The sequence below is a fragment of the Alligator mississippiensis genome, chromosome 1 (genome assembly GCF_030867095.1).
Source record: "Alligator mississippiensis isolate rAllMis1 chromosome 1, rAllMis1, whole genome shotgun sequence".
In the NCBI taxonomy this organism is placed as follows: Eukaryota; Metazoa; Chordata; order Crocodylia; family Alligatoridae; genus Alligator; species Alligator mississippiensis.
The window spans coordinates 138,599,391-138,619,309 of record NC_081824.1 but is presented as its reverse complement, the minus strand read 5'-3'; the positions used below and the strand labels follow the sequence as shown (position 1 = coordinate 138,619,309).

The 19,919-nt window shown below is 44.0% G+C and overlaps 1 protein-coding gene across 4 annotated transcripts in view; it reads left to right on the top strand.

Annotated features, from left to right (window-relative positions):
- Positions 1-19,919, top strand: part of AGPAT4 (1-acylglycerol-3-phosphate O-acyltransferase 4) — a 129,129-nt gene that overhangs the window by 17,784 nt on the left and 91,426 nt on the right. For 3 of the 4 annotated variants that reach the window (XM_006275802.4, XM_019479792.2, XM_059714733.1), the window contains exon 2: positions 5,930-6,171. The exons of the other annotated variant lie outside the window; for it this stretch is intronic. In XM_006275802.4, the coding sequence (XP_006275864.1) occupies positions 5,994-6,171 (178 nt within the window). In that variant the 5' untranslated portion in view covers positions 5,930-5,993. The remainder of the gene's footprint in view (positions 1-5,929; positions 6,172-19,919) is intronic. 4 annotated transcript variants of the gene reach the window in all.

Sequence of the window (19,919 nt, the reverse complement as noted above, 5' to 3'; positions counted from 1 at the left end):
AATCGGCTTTTAACTAGGGATCTTAGGATAAACCTAACTCTTGGGGCTTCAGTCAAGGAACAGTGTGTCCTGTTGTCTTTCCCACTTGATTTTTTTTTTTTTTTAAATGTATTACCTGTTTTCTATTTGTGCTTAATTTGAAATATGGGAGTAGTACCACTGGTTTCCTGAAGAGGAAGGTCTGAATTGGGGGAGAGGGTTCTGTTGGATGTTGAGAGAGAGAGAGAAATATATCTATTAGTAGTTGGTCATATCTTAATTGCACTGCGAAGAAAAATGACGAGTTCTGTCTTGGGTTTCTGTGAAACAGAATTGCTTTGTGGAGTGTTGAAACGTATCATACTAGACATAGTAACGTGAAAGGCGAAACATGTAAATAATAAGTATATTTATAGCAGGTATGCATCACCAGTTAACATTTAGCATGGGGCATAGTCCAGTGGGGAAGGGAATTGGCACAGTGCCTTCAGAAACAAGGAGGCAGCAGGGTAGGCAGGCAGGAGGGAGGGGTAAGGGGAGGACTAGTACCTATAGCCTATGAGGCTAAAGAAGAGAAAAACAGGCAGCCTAAAGACTTGTTAGATTAGCAGTTAGCTGCTCAGTCACACCTGGATGCTTTGTAGTGAGATAACAGGGTATTTAAAGCTGTCACCAACCCCCATTGCCTGCTCCCTCCCTCCCAGCACACCAATGGCTGCAGTGGGCTGGAGACAGCCCCTTGCCTGTTGCTGCCACTGATGGCTTCATGTGGGCTGTGTTGTCTGGCGGGTCTTGCCGCTGCCACTTCTTTCCCCCCACCCCCCCCTTACCCCCCTCCCTGGTGAAAGGCCCCAGGGAGAGGCTCCCAGCAACCAAGTTTGTGTGTGGCCCCTGGCTCCCCAGCTCCCTAAGCAGGCAGCTGTGGCTCTTCCCCCTCGGTGAGGCAGAGTGAGACAGATGCCAGCCCAAGGCTCCGCACCCTACCAGTCGGGACTAGGTGTAGTATCAGTTAACCATTTGGCTGATATACTGGAATTAAAGGAGGTTAAACAGATAATTTTAAAAATCATATTTGCATCCCTACTAGAAAAGAGTACCTCAGCTTCTGCTTAACTGTTAAACCTATACGTTTCCAGTCTCAAAAGTGAATTCAAAATTTAAAAAATAATGGGGGGGGGAGGATGACCATGTGAACAACTTACCTTTTTTCCTGTCTTAATGACAGCATTTTTTTCATAATGCACGTGTCATGTTGCATTACTATTCAAACTGCAGAACAGTGTTTACTTTAATGTTATTTTTTAGGTTCCACCCAGTACAAGGAAGCAGAAGGAAATCTTTGTTATACAAAAGGTGCATTTTTACACAAATAATAGGATTGAGATCACTAGTAATCCTTTTCATGTACGTCACATTGCAGCTCTGGGTGCATGTAGTGTGCTTCTGAAGGTGGAGCTTTATCAAAAAAAATCTTTATTGAGACCTAGCCAAATAGTCCCCTTACTGTTTGCTTCAGAGTAAGTTTCAAGTATGGTGTAAAACACAGACCGTCTAGGTAAAGTCAGTTTGGCTTATTTTACAGGTATTACAGTGATGTTTAGGGACACTAACCCAGAATCAAGGCCCCTTAAGCACTATCCCAAGTAAAAGGAGTCCTGAAGAGCTTCCCTCTTAAGACTTCTGTGACATTACTAGCTCCCATTTTGTAACTCCTCAGAACTGGAAGGCCAAAAATTGCTTGTCTGAGAAGGACATTTCTAAATTTAAGTTACTGTGGTTAGATATTTAGTTGTCTTAGGAAGAGAAGTGCCACCCTGCTATTCTCATCATTGGTTTTTATTTGTTTGGTTTTTTTTGTTTGTTTTTATTAGCATGATATTATATGACCTCTGGGCCTTTCCAGTTGAATCTGACTTCCTTGATGGTTGGTCAAAAAAATGTCTTGCCTTTTTAAGCATATTCTGGTACAGTTCAGTATAAGATGAGACAAATGTTGCTGAAATCAACTGAGGGAACAGCTCATTGTTCCTATAACCATAAAATGGCTTTTTAAATGTGAGCCAATAGAAGTCAGTGGGAGTTTTTCAGTAAGCACCGTGGTACCAATATTTATGGTGCTTCCTATAGACACAGTCCCATAAAAAGCATATTTCCTATCCAAAATCCATTGTCATCTGAAATCTGTAAGGGAATAGTATCCCTTAGCACTGTCCTGAGCTTTTCTAAGCCTGCTTCTTGTGGAAGTGGAACTAATCGGGGAAGGGAAATGCAAATTATTGTGATGGGCAGGATAAATATATCCAGGATAGTGTCATCAAAACCCTTGCAGAACTGGAATGATATGGCTTTTTTTTTTTTTTTTTGTCATGTGGCTAAGGAAAATCTTTTAACTGCTTATTTTGGCTTTATAACTGGAAGAGTAAATATAATAGAAGGCTTGTGCTTTTATATATTGCTTTCATGGTTATGTTAGTGAGAAGCGATTGCAGTCAAATGCTTTCAGTGGAAACTTACTTGGGTTTGGGGTTTTTTGTTTGCTTGTTTTTTGTAATTTGAGATAATGGTTCTTGTAATGTGGTAGAGGCCAAGTAGAGATGTTTAGTGTTTTCTTCCAGGAGAATCACTGCTCTTTTGTGTGCAGACACACGCCAGCTTTTTCTCCCAGAACAAAAACAGTTGATCTGGGAGAAAAATAACCTGACTACAACAAAGTAGAAATAGCTCCTGGGAGAGTTTCTTCTGGAGGAATGAACGTTGGCTTTCGTATGGCTCCACTCCAGCTAGTCTCTGGCAGGAGTTAAGCTGAGGGAAAAGCTCTTGTGCCTTCCAGAGGCCAGGTCCACCCTGGTCTGGAGAAAGCATGGGCATCAGCTGCTCCTGCCTCCCTCATAGCCTGGGAGGGAAGGAAAGGAACTGTTTCCTGCCTGCTTCTAACACTGCAATCCATGGTTTGAGAAGTGGGCAGGGGACTTTGTCCTTTCTCCAGGCCTCCTAGAAATGAGAGAGCTGGACTAGCCTGTACCTTTCTCAGATGGGGTCACGGCTTGAATTGAACATTTTGTACGTGGCCAATATTATCTACAGTGGTGACTCCAGTCACTGACTTTCAGATTGATTGATTGATTTTTTTGCATAAAGACAGAATGAGGCTGGCATGCAGACAAAAGGTTAAGTTGGTAAAGTCTTGATATTTGGTTTTCTGTTATTCTGGGGTCTCCAGATTTGGCACGTAGATAAGTAGCTGTTCAGAACTATAAACTCTCCCTGGTAATAACCCCACTTGACAGGGTATTTCCTTTGTCAGGCACTTCTGCACAGAAGGTAGAAGAGATGACATTTGTATTATGTATTAATGATACTGACTTTGAGTGGTGAAACAACAATTATTTCTGATCCATTTTACCTGTTCAAGGGATATTGCCAGGAGTTAAGGCACTGAAGCTGACCTGTATTAAAATTGTTCTGTGGTGATTTGAAATCTTTCTTCATTCATTTGTTTAGAGTCCTTTACTGAGGACTTGGGCATTAGGCATTGAATTACAAGGTTCTGTTCTGCCGGTTCTTTGGCAGCAGTCCCCAAATATTGCTGTGACAGCTTTGCTGCTAAGATTGTTGAGGATGTGCATTAAGCAATAAGCCTAAGACTTGGTGATTTGGAGCTGCTTTTGGCTACTAGGTGAAAACTGATACTTTTTTCATAAGAGAATGATCTCTTCTCTCTCTCATTGGAAGTAAGGACTTCCATTGGACTATCATTGCTAGACTGTCACTATCATTGGACTTCAGTGGAAGCAAGATGTCGACAAATACTCCCCCCCCCTTTGTGGGGTCTGAAGTTTCAGGTTAAACATTTAAAAATTTATATTTTTAAATGTTTAACCTGAAACTTCAGACCCTACAAAAGTGCGGGGGAAACCCATTGATGCGTTCAAAGGTTTGGAGTCTTCAATTTGCCCAGATATTTTAAGGTCATTCACTTTTTTTAGCTTTAAGACAAAATAAGGAGTCAGTCTTGCAATATGCTGAATCTCTGGTCCAATCTAGTTAAACACTTCAATGTGTGGGTGTCTTTAAGCATATAAATGGTCCATTAATGAATGAAGTGGAACTACTCGCTTGCTTAAAATTAATTGTGGGAAGTTCTATACTAGATTGAGCCAAAGCTTTTAACAGTTGGCAGAACTGTCAGAAATTTCCAGCACCCTGTGTAAAAATTGGTAATGGATTCCTGGTCTGATAACAGGATTCGTTTTTGTCCATTATTTTCATTAAACTAGGCATCTGAAGGAGGTTTTCTGGGATGTACGTAATGTGGTCTTTGGGTCTAGAAGTCTATAAGAAAACAACTAGGTGAAAAACAGAATGTTATTTGTATAGCTTTAAAAGAACATTATTTTTAAATCTTATTGTTCTACACACTACCTCATGGACTAGGCTCAGATTAGAAATGAAAAGAGATCGTAATGTGGGCAGGATGGTATTTTGTAGTAAAGGGATTTGACTTCTGAAGAACCATTAATTTTTTGTTCTCAGTTTGGCCCTTCTTTTAATGGAGGCCAAAGATAAAGTATATGAGTAGGTGATCATGTTCCCTTCCCTAGGACTCCTTACAAAACTTCGTAATTCATGGTTGGTTTGTTCCAGAGTGTCTCAAGGTTGTAAGCTTTGGGGCTGATCCTGAAGGTGCCAAAGTCTAATTCCTATTTGAAAGATCTTATTTCAAATAATATTTTATTATACATTATAAATATTATAAATAAAATAAGATATTAGTTCAAATAATAAATATTGGGCCTGTGTGAATAGGGAAGTATTCGATTCTGATTCAGATTTGTCCAATTTGGAGGACAGCAATTCAATTTGGTGATTTTTGAATTACTGTCCCCATTCAATTCAGTCAAATTGGAATTGGAGATTTGGTGCTGATTTGGGATCAGCTGGGGAAAGGCAGGCACAGCCAGGTGGCTGCAGGTTCTCCCGTGGCTCCTCCAGCTGTGCCTGCTTCTGCCCTGAGTGGGAGGAGCCATAGGAGAAGCCCCCATGGCTGCCCTGCCCAGCCCCAGCCTCCTGGCACTTTAAAGAAAAAAAAATATAGCCCTGCACTCACCGCTGTAGCAGCAGTGATCAGGGCCTCTGAGGACTCATTCAGAGCTTCCCCTCCCCCCCCCCCCCCATGGAGCAGTGGGGTGCAGTGGGGATCACCCCCCCCCGCTTGGCACCCTTGCAGCAGCTGTCGCATGGTGTGGGAGCAGTGCAGCTCAGCAGGGTGCTGCACACTGTCCAGGAGCTGGGGCTGAGCGCTGCTAGGCTCCAGCAGTTGGCTAGAGTCCAGCCATGGGGCTTCTCCCATGGCTTCCCCCACTTGGGGCAGAGGCAGGCACAGCTGGAGGAGCCGTTGGAGAACCTGGAGCCGCCTGGCTGTGCCTGCCTCTCCCCGGCTGATCTGAACCTCCGAATCTTTTCCAAATCGATTTGGGGGCTTCAGATTCTATTCAGACTCCTCTAATGGGCCTTCCGATTTGATTTGGAAATTTGGCCACCGAATCGGGTCAAATCTCCTCCAAATCAAATTGGTGACTGAAGCTTCACTCGGCTCTAATAAGTATAATATCTTATTATTGTTTTTAATGCAATGGTGAGTTCTGTTACATGCTTTGCCTGTAAGGGATGTAGTATCGGATAGTACCTTTGGTATGTCATAGCCATCTGTTTGAGCTATTAAAAAAGAAAAAATTGTGCATGTTGGCTTCGCTAGCAAAGTTGATTGTAAATCTGCTGAAAGTATGGCTTTCCATGTTTTTGCTTTGTAAATATTTGGTTTTTTTCCCTTGAATGAAAAAGATTAAATATTTTAATGAGATTTAGTAGGAAAACAGCCTATTTAATGTTGGCAATCTGTGCACAGAAGAAACTTCATTAATTTCTGACAGATAATATATTTATTTTGCAGGTTATCTTCTGAATACTTGGATCTTGCTTTTTTTGGAAGTGTTCCCTTGCATTCTTAACGAAACATGGACATCACTGGCTTTCTGAAGTCTCAGTTCATTTGTCACCTTCTTATCTGTTATATATTTATAGTATCTGGACTGATAATTAATTTCATTCAACTCTTCACGCTTATACTCTGGCCAATCAACAAGCAGCTCTTCAGGAGGATCAATTGCAGGCTGGCATACTCCATTTCGAGCCGTAAGACTACTTATTTAATTTAAACTTTTATGTCCGTACCTTGTCTGATGAATGAATTCTTGGCTAGTAGTCTAATATCAGTTTTTGAATTCATGTGTAAAATCCCTACCCTTACCCTGAATTAAAAAGCACACGAATGTTTTGTCAAAATGTGCTAGCATATAACTGCTGTTCATATTGGGCCATTCACTTGATGTAGAATAAGGGGGAGACTTTTCATCACCCTAAGAAAAAGCTCTATTCCGCTTTCTGTCAAGAAGAAAATATTGAGAAATCGCAGAATGATTTAAAACTAAAATTCAGTGGCATCATGTTGGTAACTGTATTGTTACATATATTAGGATGAAAGAAATTTAGAATATCACCTTTTATGTATAGAAATCTACTTGGAGTAAGCTAATATATATTTTTTTTTAATTGGGTGAGTCTTCCAATTTTCAGTACTGTTTTGGAGTTGTAAGCTATGTGCTTAAGTGACTAATTACTAGGGCTCTGCAAAGCTTCAGCTGCTGATTTGATTCGTAGGAGATTCAGCCTGATTTGGGGGCTGAATCTCCGAATCCAAATCAAATCAGGAAGGCATTAATCTCTCAAATTGAATTGGAGGCTTCCTATTTGATTTGGAAAGATTCAATGATTCGGCCATAGACACAGCTTTAAATGTTTTTTCTACATACCTCAAGGTACCAGGCGCGGCTTGTGAACACTGAGATGGTGGGGCGGATGGACTGTCTCATAGGAGCGCGGGGGGGGGGAGGGGGGCACCCCCCCCCCAGCTTGGCGACTGGCGCCTCCTGGTCTGGGGGGGGCACCCAGGGTCCCCCAGCAGCCAATCACCAAGCCAGGAGGGTGTGGGGGGCATCCCCTGCACACTCAGCAGCAGACCTGGAAGGGAACCAGAAGTACTTCCGGTCCACTTCTGTGTCTGCTGCCAAGCACATATGGGGGGGGGGAGGGCCTCCCCATGCTCCTGTAGGATGCCTCATCTGCCCCACTATCTCAGTGTTCATGAGCCTCCTGGTATCTTGAGGTGTGTAGAAAAAAACATATTGCTGATTTGCTGAATCAGAATAGAATCTTCAGCTTCAGCAGAATCAAATTGGGACAGTGATCCGAATCAACTAATCGAAATGCTGTCCCCCGAATCAGGCCGAATCCAAATTTGAATACGGCCTGCTTTGCATACCCTTACTAATTACATGTGTCTCAAATTAACTGTGAACAAATATGTCCTTGAATAGCTATGCATCTTCTGAATTTTAGGGAGGAAAAATGTCCAGCACACCTACAGCCTAGGGAATGACCTGCTGGGTGGCACGGAGGTGGAAAGGGATCTTGGAGTCCTAGTGGACTCCAAGTTGAACATGAGCCGGCAGTGTGACGAAGCCATCAGAAAAGCCAATGGCACTTTATCGTGCATCAGCAGATGCATGACAAATAGGTCCAGGGAGGTGATACTTCCCCTCTATAGGGCGCTGGTCAGACCGCAGTTGGAGTACTGCGTGCAATTCTGGGCGCCACACTTCAAGAAGGATGCGGATAACCTGGAGAAGGTCCAGAGAAGGGCAACTCGTATGGTCAAGGGCCTGCAGACCAAGCCCTACGAGGAGAGACTAGAGAAACTGGACCTTTTCAGCCTCCGCAAGAGAAGGTTGAGAGGCGACCTTGTGGCTGCCTATAAGTTCATCACGGGGGCACAGAAGGGAATTGGTGAGGATTTATTCACCAAGGCGCCCCTGGGGGTTACAAGAAACAATGGCCACAAGCTAGCAGAGAGCAGATTTAGACTGGACATTAGGAAGAACTTCTTCACAGTTCGAGTGGCCAAGGTCTGGAACGGGCTCCCAAGGGAGGCGGTGCTCTCCCCTACCCTGGGGGTCTTCAAGAGGAGGTTAGACGAGTATCTAGCTGGGGTCATTTAGACCCAGCACTCTTACCTGCTTATGCAGGGGGTCGGACTTGATGATCTATTGAGGTCCCTTCCAACCCTAACATCTATGAATCTATGAACTGTTGCATGTAAGTACAGTATCTCTGTGGCTTATTGTAATTCCTATGAGTATCATATATAGAATATATTAAGTAGACTGCTAATTTAGAGTGAAATGGGAATCTTGTTTTAAAAAACGCCTTCAGAATTTTGGTTTCTTATGTTTTCTGTGGAAGAACTCAGGATATGTGTAAGACATTATTCATAGAAGGGCAGTGGGCCAGATTCTTCCATTCTGACTCACAGGTAGCTTGTTACATAAATGGTTCCATTGAAATTTGTGATAGCTGCAAAGTAAGGCACTACTCAATGTGGATAAAGGTAGCAGAATCTGCCTTAGCATCTGTTTTATTAATTGCGGGGGGGGAGGAGGGCGTTCCTTGTACCCATGGCCAAATATAAACAGCGCAACTATAGTGGGGGTGTTAGGGAGGATGATTGATCTCATATGGGACTCTCAGGAGCAACTCCATGGAACTTGAAGAAATTAAAGTAGTGTAAAACAGAGGTAGTTAGTGGGGCTGCACGAGGCTTTGGACAGAAATTTGGATCTGGAGAAGCTTCAGATGCTTCGGGTTCCGAAGCAGCACGTCCGGGTCAAAGCGCTGGCCTCGTTAGGCTTCCCAAAGCAGTTTGGAGCTTCCGAAGAACCTCGGAGATTCGGCCATAGGGTATAATGGGGAATCAATTAAATATCTATTTTATTGTTTTGTTGTTTTTTTTTTTTGTTTTGTTTTTGTCTGATTTGGATGAAATTTTCAGGGGTGGTAGACTCTGCAGAGAGCATGAAGTCTGCCAAGTTTCAAGAAGATCAGTGCAGGAGCCTGGGGGTAACTGTACCCCAAATTCTTGAAAGCCAAACTCCTGTCACATCTATGTGTTACAACACAGGGAGGTCAAAACTGCAGGGGTGGTAGCTCTTGCTGAGGCCACAAAGCCTACCAAGTTTCATGGAGATCAGTGCAGGGGTTTGGGGGGAACTGCCCCGCAAGCTGCGGACAAGCAAAACTTGTGCCATGGGTGACACTGTGTGCGCTAAGTTGCAGCAGGGTGACAGCTGCAGGGATGGTGGCCCCTGCTGAGGCCATGATGCCTGCTGGCTGTCGAGGAGATCGGTGCAGCAGTGTTCTGGGGCCCTGCACCTCTAGCTGCTGACAGGCAAAACTTGTGCCATGGGTGCTTGTGGGACTGACTGTGTCTGTCTTGGGGCAGGGAGGGGAGACATTACTGGAGGCCTGGCTGCTATGTTACTGTGTTACCAGTTACCAATCAATCATGATCGACTCGGGGACCAGCTCAATACACCGGACCTAGCTAATGTAGCCAGATAATTGCCATCAATTAGCACCTACAAAACCCAGGCTAAGGAGTGGAAAGAATCAATACAGGCAATCAACTGCCCCAAACAGAGACGGTCAGTCCCACAAGCACCCATGGCACGAGTTCTGCCTGTCAGCAGCTTGGGGTGCACTTCCCTCTGAACCCCTGCACCAATCTTCTTGGAACTTGGCAGGCTTTGTGGCCTCAGTAGGGGTTTGCATAACTGCAGTTTTGACTCCCCCTGTGGTGTAACACATAGACATGACAGGAGTTTTGCTTTCAGGAATTTGGGGTACAGTTCCCCCAAACCCCTACACCAATCTTCTTGAAACTTGGCAGATTTCATGCTCTCAGCAGAGGCTACCATCCCTGCAAGTCTCATCCAAATCAGACAAAAAACAACAAAGTTATAGATATCTAATTGATTCCCCATTATACCCTATGGCTGAATATCTGAGGCGGCTCCCAAGCCTTGAAGCAGCTTTGGCCAGATCAAGGCGGAAACCCGGTCCAGAGCCCCAGATCGGATCATTGCCATCCAAAGCGGCCGGATCCAAAGCTGGATAGGATCGCTGCCAACTTGCACAGGCTTAGTAGTTAGCCATGTTGTTCTGTGTATAGCTTTCACTACTTTTACTAAAAAGCAACCCCCCCCCCCCAAATAAAACGTAAGAACTGGCATTTTCCCAATAGTGCCTTGAGTCATACTGAGAACCACTGTGTAAGATGATCCGTTTGAATAACAACTGATCTTGTTGCATGCTGGCATTGGCTTTATTGGTGACAAATCTTAGGCATGTTGTAGAGGAGGCAGTCTCCTGCTCTGTTGCATGGGGAGTTTAGAGTAGAAGGAATGTCTGTCTGCTCAGAGCCACTTAGAGATATACTGAAAGGCAGGTGTTGGTGGAAGAATTGCATAGAAATGATTTAGATGGGTGTTGGGTGACCGGGTCCAATGAAAAATGCATCTCGGGCTGTAAAGAAAGGAAACCTCTTAATTTGTCAAAAGCCAGCCATTAGGTCAGGAAAAGCTTTGTGGAGCTCTGCATAGCTGCTGCTGCAGAATTGGTTGCTAAAAGAGGCCACATTTTGAAATTTTACCCACTCAAAGCTTGATGCAAACTGGCTGTAGGTTAAGAGCAACTTCTATCCTACAGACCTTCGTTACAATGCTAGAATTTATTATAACTCATTTTATTCTATGTTGCAATTGTACAAAGGAGAAATAGTATTAAATTGTTTTCCTTTTTAGTTTTATTTGAACCTGTAACGTTTTAACTTCGTTTCTATACGTGTGTGTGCTGTGAGGTAGATGCCTTTGAAATACTGGTTCATCAGTTAACAAAACAGTCTTAACTCAAGTGCAGACCTGACTGAAGTCAATTGGAGAATGGAAAAAGTGTACTGTGACATGGTGATAAACATCCTGTTGCTTAGAGCAATTATGCCACGAGTTGGCCAAATGGTGAGAGAGAGCAGGCAGCATAACTTTAGAACAAAGGGGAGACAGTGTAGCAACTGCCTTTTGATCTTGCTTGATCCATTTCCATTTTGACATCAAAATAAGGACAAGTCATTTTTTTTGCCTTTAAAATCCAGGGGATGTATGCTTCATTTTTATTATTATTTATTTATTTATTTATTTATTTATTTTTTGGACACTACAAAACGCATCTTGAAGTCAGAAAATGCAAATCATGTCAGACTTTAGGGTTTTTTTCCCTTTTTTTTTTTTTAAATTTTCTGTGCATATTGCATTCTGTTTCCAGTGTCTGTTATTTTGTAACTTAACTTCCACTATATTCTTCCACTCAGTTGAAATAAAGCTTGAGCTAACAGAGCAGTGAAAACTAGCTCTGAAAACTGAGTTCTCAAAATAGTCCATGAAATAATGCATTATTGATCAGATTCTAATAGCTTGTACTTGGGTAAGCTTGATTAGGGTCAGACATCATTTGTTTAATAAGTTGAAAAGATCCTTGGCTGGCTGGCATCTTTTTTTTTTTTAGTATGCGTGATCTCTTTCCTCCCTCAGAACCAATATAAAAACTAGTATAGATAGTCTTTGGACAAAAAGGGAAGACTTCTCAAGCTGTCTAGAGCAGGGGTGATCAACACCTGGCTCATGGGCTAGACTTGGCCCCCAGCACCATGTCATCTGCTCTGTGGGGCACCCCAGGGTCCAAAAATTTGGCAGTGGTAGAATGACATTGCTTTTGTGTTGTCAAATTTCTGGCTCTATGGGGAGCCCCATGGACTGGCTAGCATGGTCCTGCATGCTGGATTGGGCACACAGGGCAGTTTTAGGGCCTGATCCTGGTGTGTGGACCAGCCCTGTACCACTCACTGACCTGTGGGACCCAAAGATCAAGCAGCTCCAATACCTTCCTCAAAGAAAAGGGAAAGCTAAAATTTGGCATCTTTGGAAGTGTGCCTTAAGTCTAACCAGGCTAAGAACCACTGATGTAGAGGAAATAAGGTAGACTTAAATGTAGACCCAAAACATTCTCCAGATTAAGTCCTTTAATTTTTAAGGTGTTTGGCTAGAACTGCAGTTTGATTCTGAATCTGCCACAGTGAGGTGTATTTTTCTTAAACAATTTACTGCATATGCATTTGAGGTTAGTGTGCAGTCATCTTTTTTGGCTCTACAGATCAGTAGCCAGGCAGTGGTATGGATCACAGAAACCAAGGTTAAGTTTAAGTTGGTCCTGATTTTGTTCCTGTTCAAAGATTCTTGGAAAACCTTTTCCAGAAAATGCTAATTGATTGAAACAAAGAATAATGGAATCCATAGAGTCATAGAAAATTAGGGTTGGGGAGAACCTCAGCAGGTCATCTAGTATTATCCCCTGCTCAAGCAGGATCATCCCAGCCAAGACTTTGTCTAGCCAGGACTTAAAAAACCTTCAAGGATGGAGATTCCACAACCTTTCTGGGTAACCTGTTTCAGTGCAAGATTTTAATCAACATCTAGAAGATTTCTCTGAAAGAGAATTTTTGTTTGACTTGAAACTTCATCCTGTGGAAGTGTTTCCTGGTCAGAAAGAGATCCCAGACTCTCCAGCAGCGTGGTGAGCTGGCAAGGCATTCACCTAGGACAGAGCTGTATAACGGGTGGCCTGCAGGCCACATGTGGTTCACGAGGAATTAAGTTATGGTCCGTGGGCTCCAGCCTGGTTGCCACTCCTCCCCCATCAATGGGATTGCAACAACAGCTGGAATCGCCAGGTTCCCCTTCCTTCCTCTGGCTTCCACTTCCGTGCAGGGTGGTGATGCATGGTGCTGGGTGTTGAAAGTGAGGCCGGAGCCACATGGGTGCACAATGCAGTGATGAGAGGGCGATGCCCCTGTGGGCATAGCGCAGCATCTACATGGCCTGTGACCCTGCTGGTGTGATCCCTGCAATGTGTACCCAGTGAGGCATGCAGCCCCTGGCTGCTTAGAAGTTGGACAGCCCTGACCTAGGATATGGGAGACACGGGTTCAAGTTCTTGCTTTATCTGGGTTTCCCACATCCTGAGCAGTTGTTCTTAATGAACCACTGAGCCACTGGATACTTTGGTGGATCTCTTTCCCAAGTTTTTTTTATTTTTATCCTGATGAGGACAGGACAACTGCTTTAAACTATCAGGGTGTTTTGGATTAGGAAAAGGTTTTCTGGGAAACTAGTCCCCATCTCTCCATGATGATCATTCTTTCCTGAAGATGGTGGCTGTGAGGGTAGGTATTTGTCTGCCTTTTGGATTGTGTGGTGAAGCTTGTATGTTGTTATCTGCCTCAACTCAAGCAAATAACTATTACCTTCTCTCTCATATGTCAGTACATGGGCTTTATGTACTTCCAAAATTCTGCTTCTGCTCTGAGATTTCAGTCTTGGCTCCAAATGTGTATTTTACTAGTTGGCTTCAGGCCTCTGTTTAATGCCCCCTCATCAAGATGACAGCCCTAGTAAATCCTGCCTTTACACTGTATGGTAAGGTGTTGCTGTAGTAATACAAACAAATGCTGCAAACTGCAGCAACGTGTGGGAACAGTAATAAGCCTTAAAAATGACTGAAAGATGGTGTTTAAAGGAAAGCTTTGGCTAGTCATCAGATTATTTAAACAGCTCTTGGATGGACTGTGTTCTCCAACTCTCTCCTGAGCTGGGTGTGGGTGTTTTATAGGGAGAGAAGGACTTGGACTTCTGTCTAGTGTGGGCACATTTGAGAGCAGTAGATGTCCCACAAGCACATCTCCCCTCCAGCAATAGACTCTGTTGCTTCCCAGGGTGTGCTGTTGCAAAGTTGCACCGGTCCAAGGTGTATGGCCAGGCAACTGAGGACAGATTGCACTTTTTGCATCACTCTTGACACGAAAACTCTGGGGCTTGTGTGGTGCTGACTAATGCCTGGCACAGAACAGGCTGACCTGCACCAACTGGACTTTCTAGATGTAGCTCCTCTTTTGAACATGGTGAGGAATGTCTGTAGTGCTGACGAAATATCTGGAGCTGTGCCCAAATATTGGTGGATAAATCATTCGGTGTTCCCACATTATTTGCATGTGATGATGTTTTGCCCCTGTGCAAGGGGCACGAGGTACACATAGTGTTTGGGTTTTATCTTCTGTGCAGAGAAAGCACATCTCCCTCTGTTCAGAGGCTCATGATGAGGCCCATACACCTGCTTCAATGGTAATTGGCTTTTTCTTTTTTTGACTTTGCATGGGGTGAACTCTGCACTCTGTAAACAACAATACTGCCAACAATAGTACAGTTGTGTGAACACATGCTTAGTTTTAAGAAGTGGTCTTGGCTTCTGTCTTGCCTTTATAAATAAATTAAGGCAGTACTAATGCCTGTACTTGTGCTATCAAAGGGATGTTATTACACCCCTGGGTAAAGTTACGTTCTGCAAATTGCAACATACAAATCATTTGCTTTGGAAGGGAGGGGTTGTTGTAAGGTGAATGTGTAGAGGAAGGGGGAATTCCTGACCCTTCTTCATTAAACAGGGCAGAAGTCCAAACAAAGCTATTTACTGTAAAATGTCCAATCACTTTAGAAATGAAAGGATGCTAAATTAAAGAACAGTTTCAAGTTTGTCATTCCAGCTGGATTCTGAGAAGAGAAGTAAGAGTCAAATGCTCTCTTCTCCTGGGGCACAGTTTCTGAGTAAAACTGATTCTCAACCTCCATTAGACTTGAGGTGCCCCTTGGAAAACACCAACTCTTAGATTTCACTCTGGGGTTTTTTTTTTCTACCGTCAGATGTGACCAATTCTTGTCTTGCAAAGAATTTAAAAAGACCACATCAGGTCAGTGTTTTTTGACCCTATGGGTTCTAATTTGAAACTTCTGCGTTTACCTTGTGAACGGTCTGCAAGAGCACTAATATTCACTGGTGTAAAACTTCACCCTGGTGACGCTTCACTCCAGAGAGAGTTGGGAGATCTAAAGTGGGAAAGAGAAGCCTCCTACTCTCCTCATCTTTTCCCAAGGATGGAGCAGCTCACTGGCTGCCTTGTTGGCACTAACGCCCCATCTCCTCTTGGGTAACCATGAGTATTTGAGAAATCACCACCAGTAGCCCTTGCTTGCTATCGTCTGAACCCAGGATTGCTCTTCTTCCTCCTTTCCATTATTCCAGAGTACAGGCAAGCTTCCCCCAGACCCGTGCTGTGCGGGGAATATGGGCCACAGAGTTGCTGCATGGCACTGCATTTTGCTTGGTTACCTAATATCTTGTCACTTTGACAAGTTGTCCTGCCTGACGGACCTCATGGAAGAGATCTGGGAACTGTAGATGCATCTTCTGGAGGACCCAGGTGAAGCTTAGATGAGGATACCCATCTTCAGGAAAAGTGAAATCCAGCTAGAACAGGTGTAGAAAAGTGCTACTGGGATGGTCAGGGGAATGAACAGCTTGTCATACCAGGAAGGGAGCAGCTTGGCTTGCTTAGCCAAGATGTCTGCGCTCTATCATTACAACTTTAATTTAACTGCGGAGGGAAAATAGCTAGTCAAATGAAGCAGAGGTGTCCAATTGGTGGCCTGGAGGCTGCATGTGTCCTGTAAGGGGCTAACATGCAGCCCCTCCCCCCCCCCCCCCCCCAGTCTCCTACCTAGCTGGCACTGCCCCAGGGTCTCGGGCTCCCCAGGCTTCTGCTGCCTGACCCAGCTTCAGGGGTGAGGCAGCACAGCCCATGGTGCTGAAGAAGCCTGTAGTCTAGAGTGCCTGTGAGGTGAGATGCCATGGGGGAACCTGCAGGCGGGGAACTAGCTGTAAGTGAGGTGGTGCAGGGGTGCCTGCCCCTGCATGCATGGTGCAGTGGGGTAGAGTTGAGGAGCACCCGCCCATGCTTTTGCAGTGGGGTGGAGGAGTGTCCACTTGCACATGATTTTGCAGGGAGGGAGGTGCCACCTGTGCACTCAGGGTACAGCCTGGGTCCCCCTTTAGTGCAGCCTCCAAGTGTGCGGCCCTTGTCGGTGTAGCCTGTGGGGCACGTGGTCTCTGCTGCTTAGAAGTTGAGTACCCATGAGCTAAAGGACGAGGTTGACAAAGCACAAATGAAATAACATGGTTGTTAATACAATGTTTAAGTTGGACATTTAGGAGGGATGTTTTGGGAATGGCCTTCCTATAAGAATAACAGGGACAAACAGCCTAACTGCTTCCAAAATGTAGCATGATGAGTTTGAATTGCCTTTATATGACATGGTTGCCTGCAATAGCAGGCAAAGCTGTGTTTGTATGAATAACTTAATCGGATACAAATAACAAGCTTTCTTTTGAGATCCATTCTTAAGTATTAATAAATCTCTGTCTTTCAGGTTTAAGCCTTCTGTTAAGAAGGCTATCGCACACAATGTCATGGAACACTAATAGTACTTTCATCGGCTTTCTTGATGCATTTATACCAAGTCTACAGTGGATTTGTTGCTACTTACTACTAACCTTGCCTATAAAAAAACAGTTTATGTATAGTCATCAGCATAGTAATCTCTAATGTTCTGACTTGCTTTGCATTTCAGACGTACCATTCACATAGGATAAGCTTTGAAATGCTGCGTCGCAGCAAAACCTAGCACTAAATCAGCAAAGTGACAGCGGAGATCTTGCATTTTGAGAGATGATGGTGAACAGAGAGAAAGGTGTTTTGTTGTGAAACTGTCAGGGCAAAACACTGTTTTTCCTTGATGATAGTGTTGTGGTATAGAGGAAAGTACACTAGTAACAAAGTAAAAGTTAACTAATATATAATTTTTTTTTTTATTATATAATTTTTTTTATTTTTTTTTATTTTTTTAAAGCGGAGCTTCTGGGTTTTTTTGGACATTTTAGTTTAACCTTGCCCTCTAATTTTAGTATGTAAAGGTAACTTGCAATTTAAGCCATATTGCACAGAACTATTTCATGGGTACTTATACAATAATCCTTATGACAGAATTCCCAGGCTTGTTGGAATATGATGGGCCACTCTGTGAGCACTTCTGCTGTGGCCTCGAACTTGTAACTTCTGGGCTGCCATCAGTGTGCCTTGGTGCCCACATCATCCCAGCCCAAGCTGTTTGGTGAAAGCAGGAAAAACAGAGAAAGTGATTGATGGAAAGAGAATGAAATTAAAAGGAGGCAAATTTGTTGTAGGAAGGAATGAGCTTTTAACTAAGACTTTTTTTTTATACTGAAGTATAGCCTGCTTGCTGGTCTTGTATGTGTTGCTATTAATTTTACATGGGGATCACTCAAATATTAAGGTCTTAGCTAGTAGTAAAGTCTAATGAATTCCAGTCTCTCTGGCATGTCTTCCTTTCCAGGGTAAAAACTCTTAATACAGATTTTTTGGCTTGCTTTGTTTGGTTTTTGTGTACTTTAGGGACAAGGGAAGTTGGTGTTATGAGTTACCCTTGTGGTGGAAAGTCTCTTAGAGAAGTTTTTTAACTGCTTCTTAGATAGGCTTTTCAGCTCTTTCAAGCTTCGTCCTGAACTTTGAGCAGTTTTTTTTTTTTTTTGTCAGACGAGCACAGATAGGACTGAAAGGAACATCAGGGAGCACGTACAGTGCCCTAGTATTGCAGAGAACCATGTTGTGGGATCCTGGGTGCATCTACATGAGACACTAAATGCTCAGTAGACTAATTCTACTGCGCATTAGCACACTGTTACAGCTTTTGCCATGACACACTAATGTGCAGTAGAGTTAATCTACTGTGCATTAACATCACTAAAAACAGTGTGCTGGCACTATTGCACAGTAGCGCCAGTTACTATGCATCGAGTTAGGGCCCGTTGTTATAAGTATTAAACTTTTTAATGTTCAGTAACTACAGTGTATTAATTCCAGTGTAGATGTGACCCCCATGAATCAATTTAACAAGCTCCCCCTTAAACTAAGCTGCTTGCTCCTAATTCCTCTCTTGGAAGGCTGTTTCAGAGGAAAGTGGTCTGAGGAAGACACCTAAATTCCAGCCTACATTTTGTTTGTGGCGGGTTCATGCCCTTTGTTCTTTAAGCTGAAATAGCTCTTCTTGTTTCCTGCATCTCTGCCATGTCCTCTTCCTTCCCATCACTGTACTTGGGGAACAGTCCTACCCCCCTCAGCCTGTTTTGCTTGAATGAATAAATCAAGCCCTTCAGATTATCTATTCCCATGATCACTGTGGAAGCCTTTCTCTGCACCTATTTCATTTTGAGCTTTTACCTTTTTTGAACATGGACTAGAAAAATATACAGGGCATTCTTTGTAAGGTCCTACCAGTGTGCAGTGATGGTGTTCCTACCTTCCTACATCTGCTGGAGATACCTTCCCTTGCTCAATGCAAATCAGGAGCACATTGGCCCTTTTCATGGCCACGTTGCACTAATAATTCATGGCCATTTCATGATAGTCATACACTCGCACCTTTCTCTTCCTCAGTTCCACCTGCTAAGTCCTCAGTTATGGTGATTCGTAGACTAAAAATTAGTCATCAGTGTTCCAACAAAGTTTACTGTTCTGAAATATAGAATGAGGTGTTTAAACTGGCAGTGGAAAATGATGGAGAGCCAGGAGATAGATGTGAATATTGGTTTGATGTGCCTATGAAATAGGTGGGAAGCTGCATGCTGTAACAGCTGGAGCCTTTGCATATATGTATTCCCTGTTTCTGATGCTGTATTTGTGGTATTTGGAGTTTAGGTGTGAAAAGAGAATGGATCTCCTAGCCAACTTCTTTACGTAGTCTATGCTGTGGAGCTACTTCATCTTTAACTATGGCAGCTGCCGCATATCTGCCAGAAATTCCTTCAGCACCAAAATTCCCCCAGACAACAAAAGCTCTGCTGGCCAAAATCACTTTGCTTCTAGGCTGGGCAGATCTGGATGGAGTTGTGTTCCTTTTGTGGTGCCCTCGGGAGAGAAAGCACTTTATTTCTGGGAGTCTGCAGTGAAAATAGTACAACCAAAGTCTCAGGAGGGTCATTTCTGAGCATGCCACCCACCTGCTCCTACTCTGCGTACTAAACTTGGAAATGAGGAGCCACAGCTGTTGCGAGGTTGCCTACCTACTGCTGTTATAATGCATTCTGGCGATGAAAATACTGGAGATGTTGCCTCTCCTTTTCAGCTTGGTCTGGGTAGAATGGGAACTGGTTGTGGGACGCACTTAAGAAACGGAAGTCTTGAAATGGCTGTGGAAGAGGTATAGATGAGGCACAGATTTATGTGATGGAGTCTCTGAGCTTGGAAGGGAGGTGGTATAATGTTCATTGGTATTATTAAGTGGAGTCAGTAAAGCCTGGGCCCAAGTTTATTTGGATTTTATCCTGGTCCCATTGACTAGGCATCTGGCTGTTTTTGCTACTAGCAGGCTGTAGCTTGGGAGCAGGCAAAATATGGCCTGCAGGATAGATTTGGCCCACCAGGCCATTATATCTGGCCCATGGGGCCCCTAAAAAATCTAGAATATTAATATTTTATATGCTCCTGGCTGCCTGTCAAAGATGACAGGAGCCAGGGACAGTAGGACCCAGGGGGAGCAGGAAGCAACTGCCTGGCCCTGCCCCAACCCCAACCATTTCCCTGCTTCCCTACCCCAATCCTGGTCCAGCACCACGTAACTCCCAGCTGCATCACCGGACTGGGGAGTACAGGGCCCGAGTACAGGGCCCACACCAGTACCCCGGGGAGAGTGTGTGTGGGTGGTGAGTCCCACATGCATACCTCCCTCGCACTGCCATACACACAGACCCCCACATATCCACAGGCCCCCACAAACCTATAGTCACCCCCCACATAATATACAAGAGTAAGACTTCATCTTAAGCTATTGTGTGCACAGGAGTACTTCTGGGGGCAAGGGGACAGACTTCTGGTGGCAAAGGTCAGGATTAGGAGGCGAGACTTCCAATCACAAGATGACAACCAGGGGGCAGGGCACATGTCAAGGGGTGGGGCTACCCATGTGGCCCTTGAC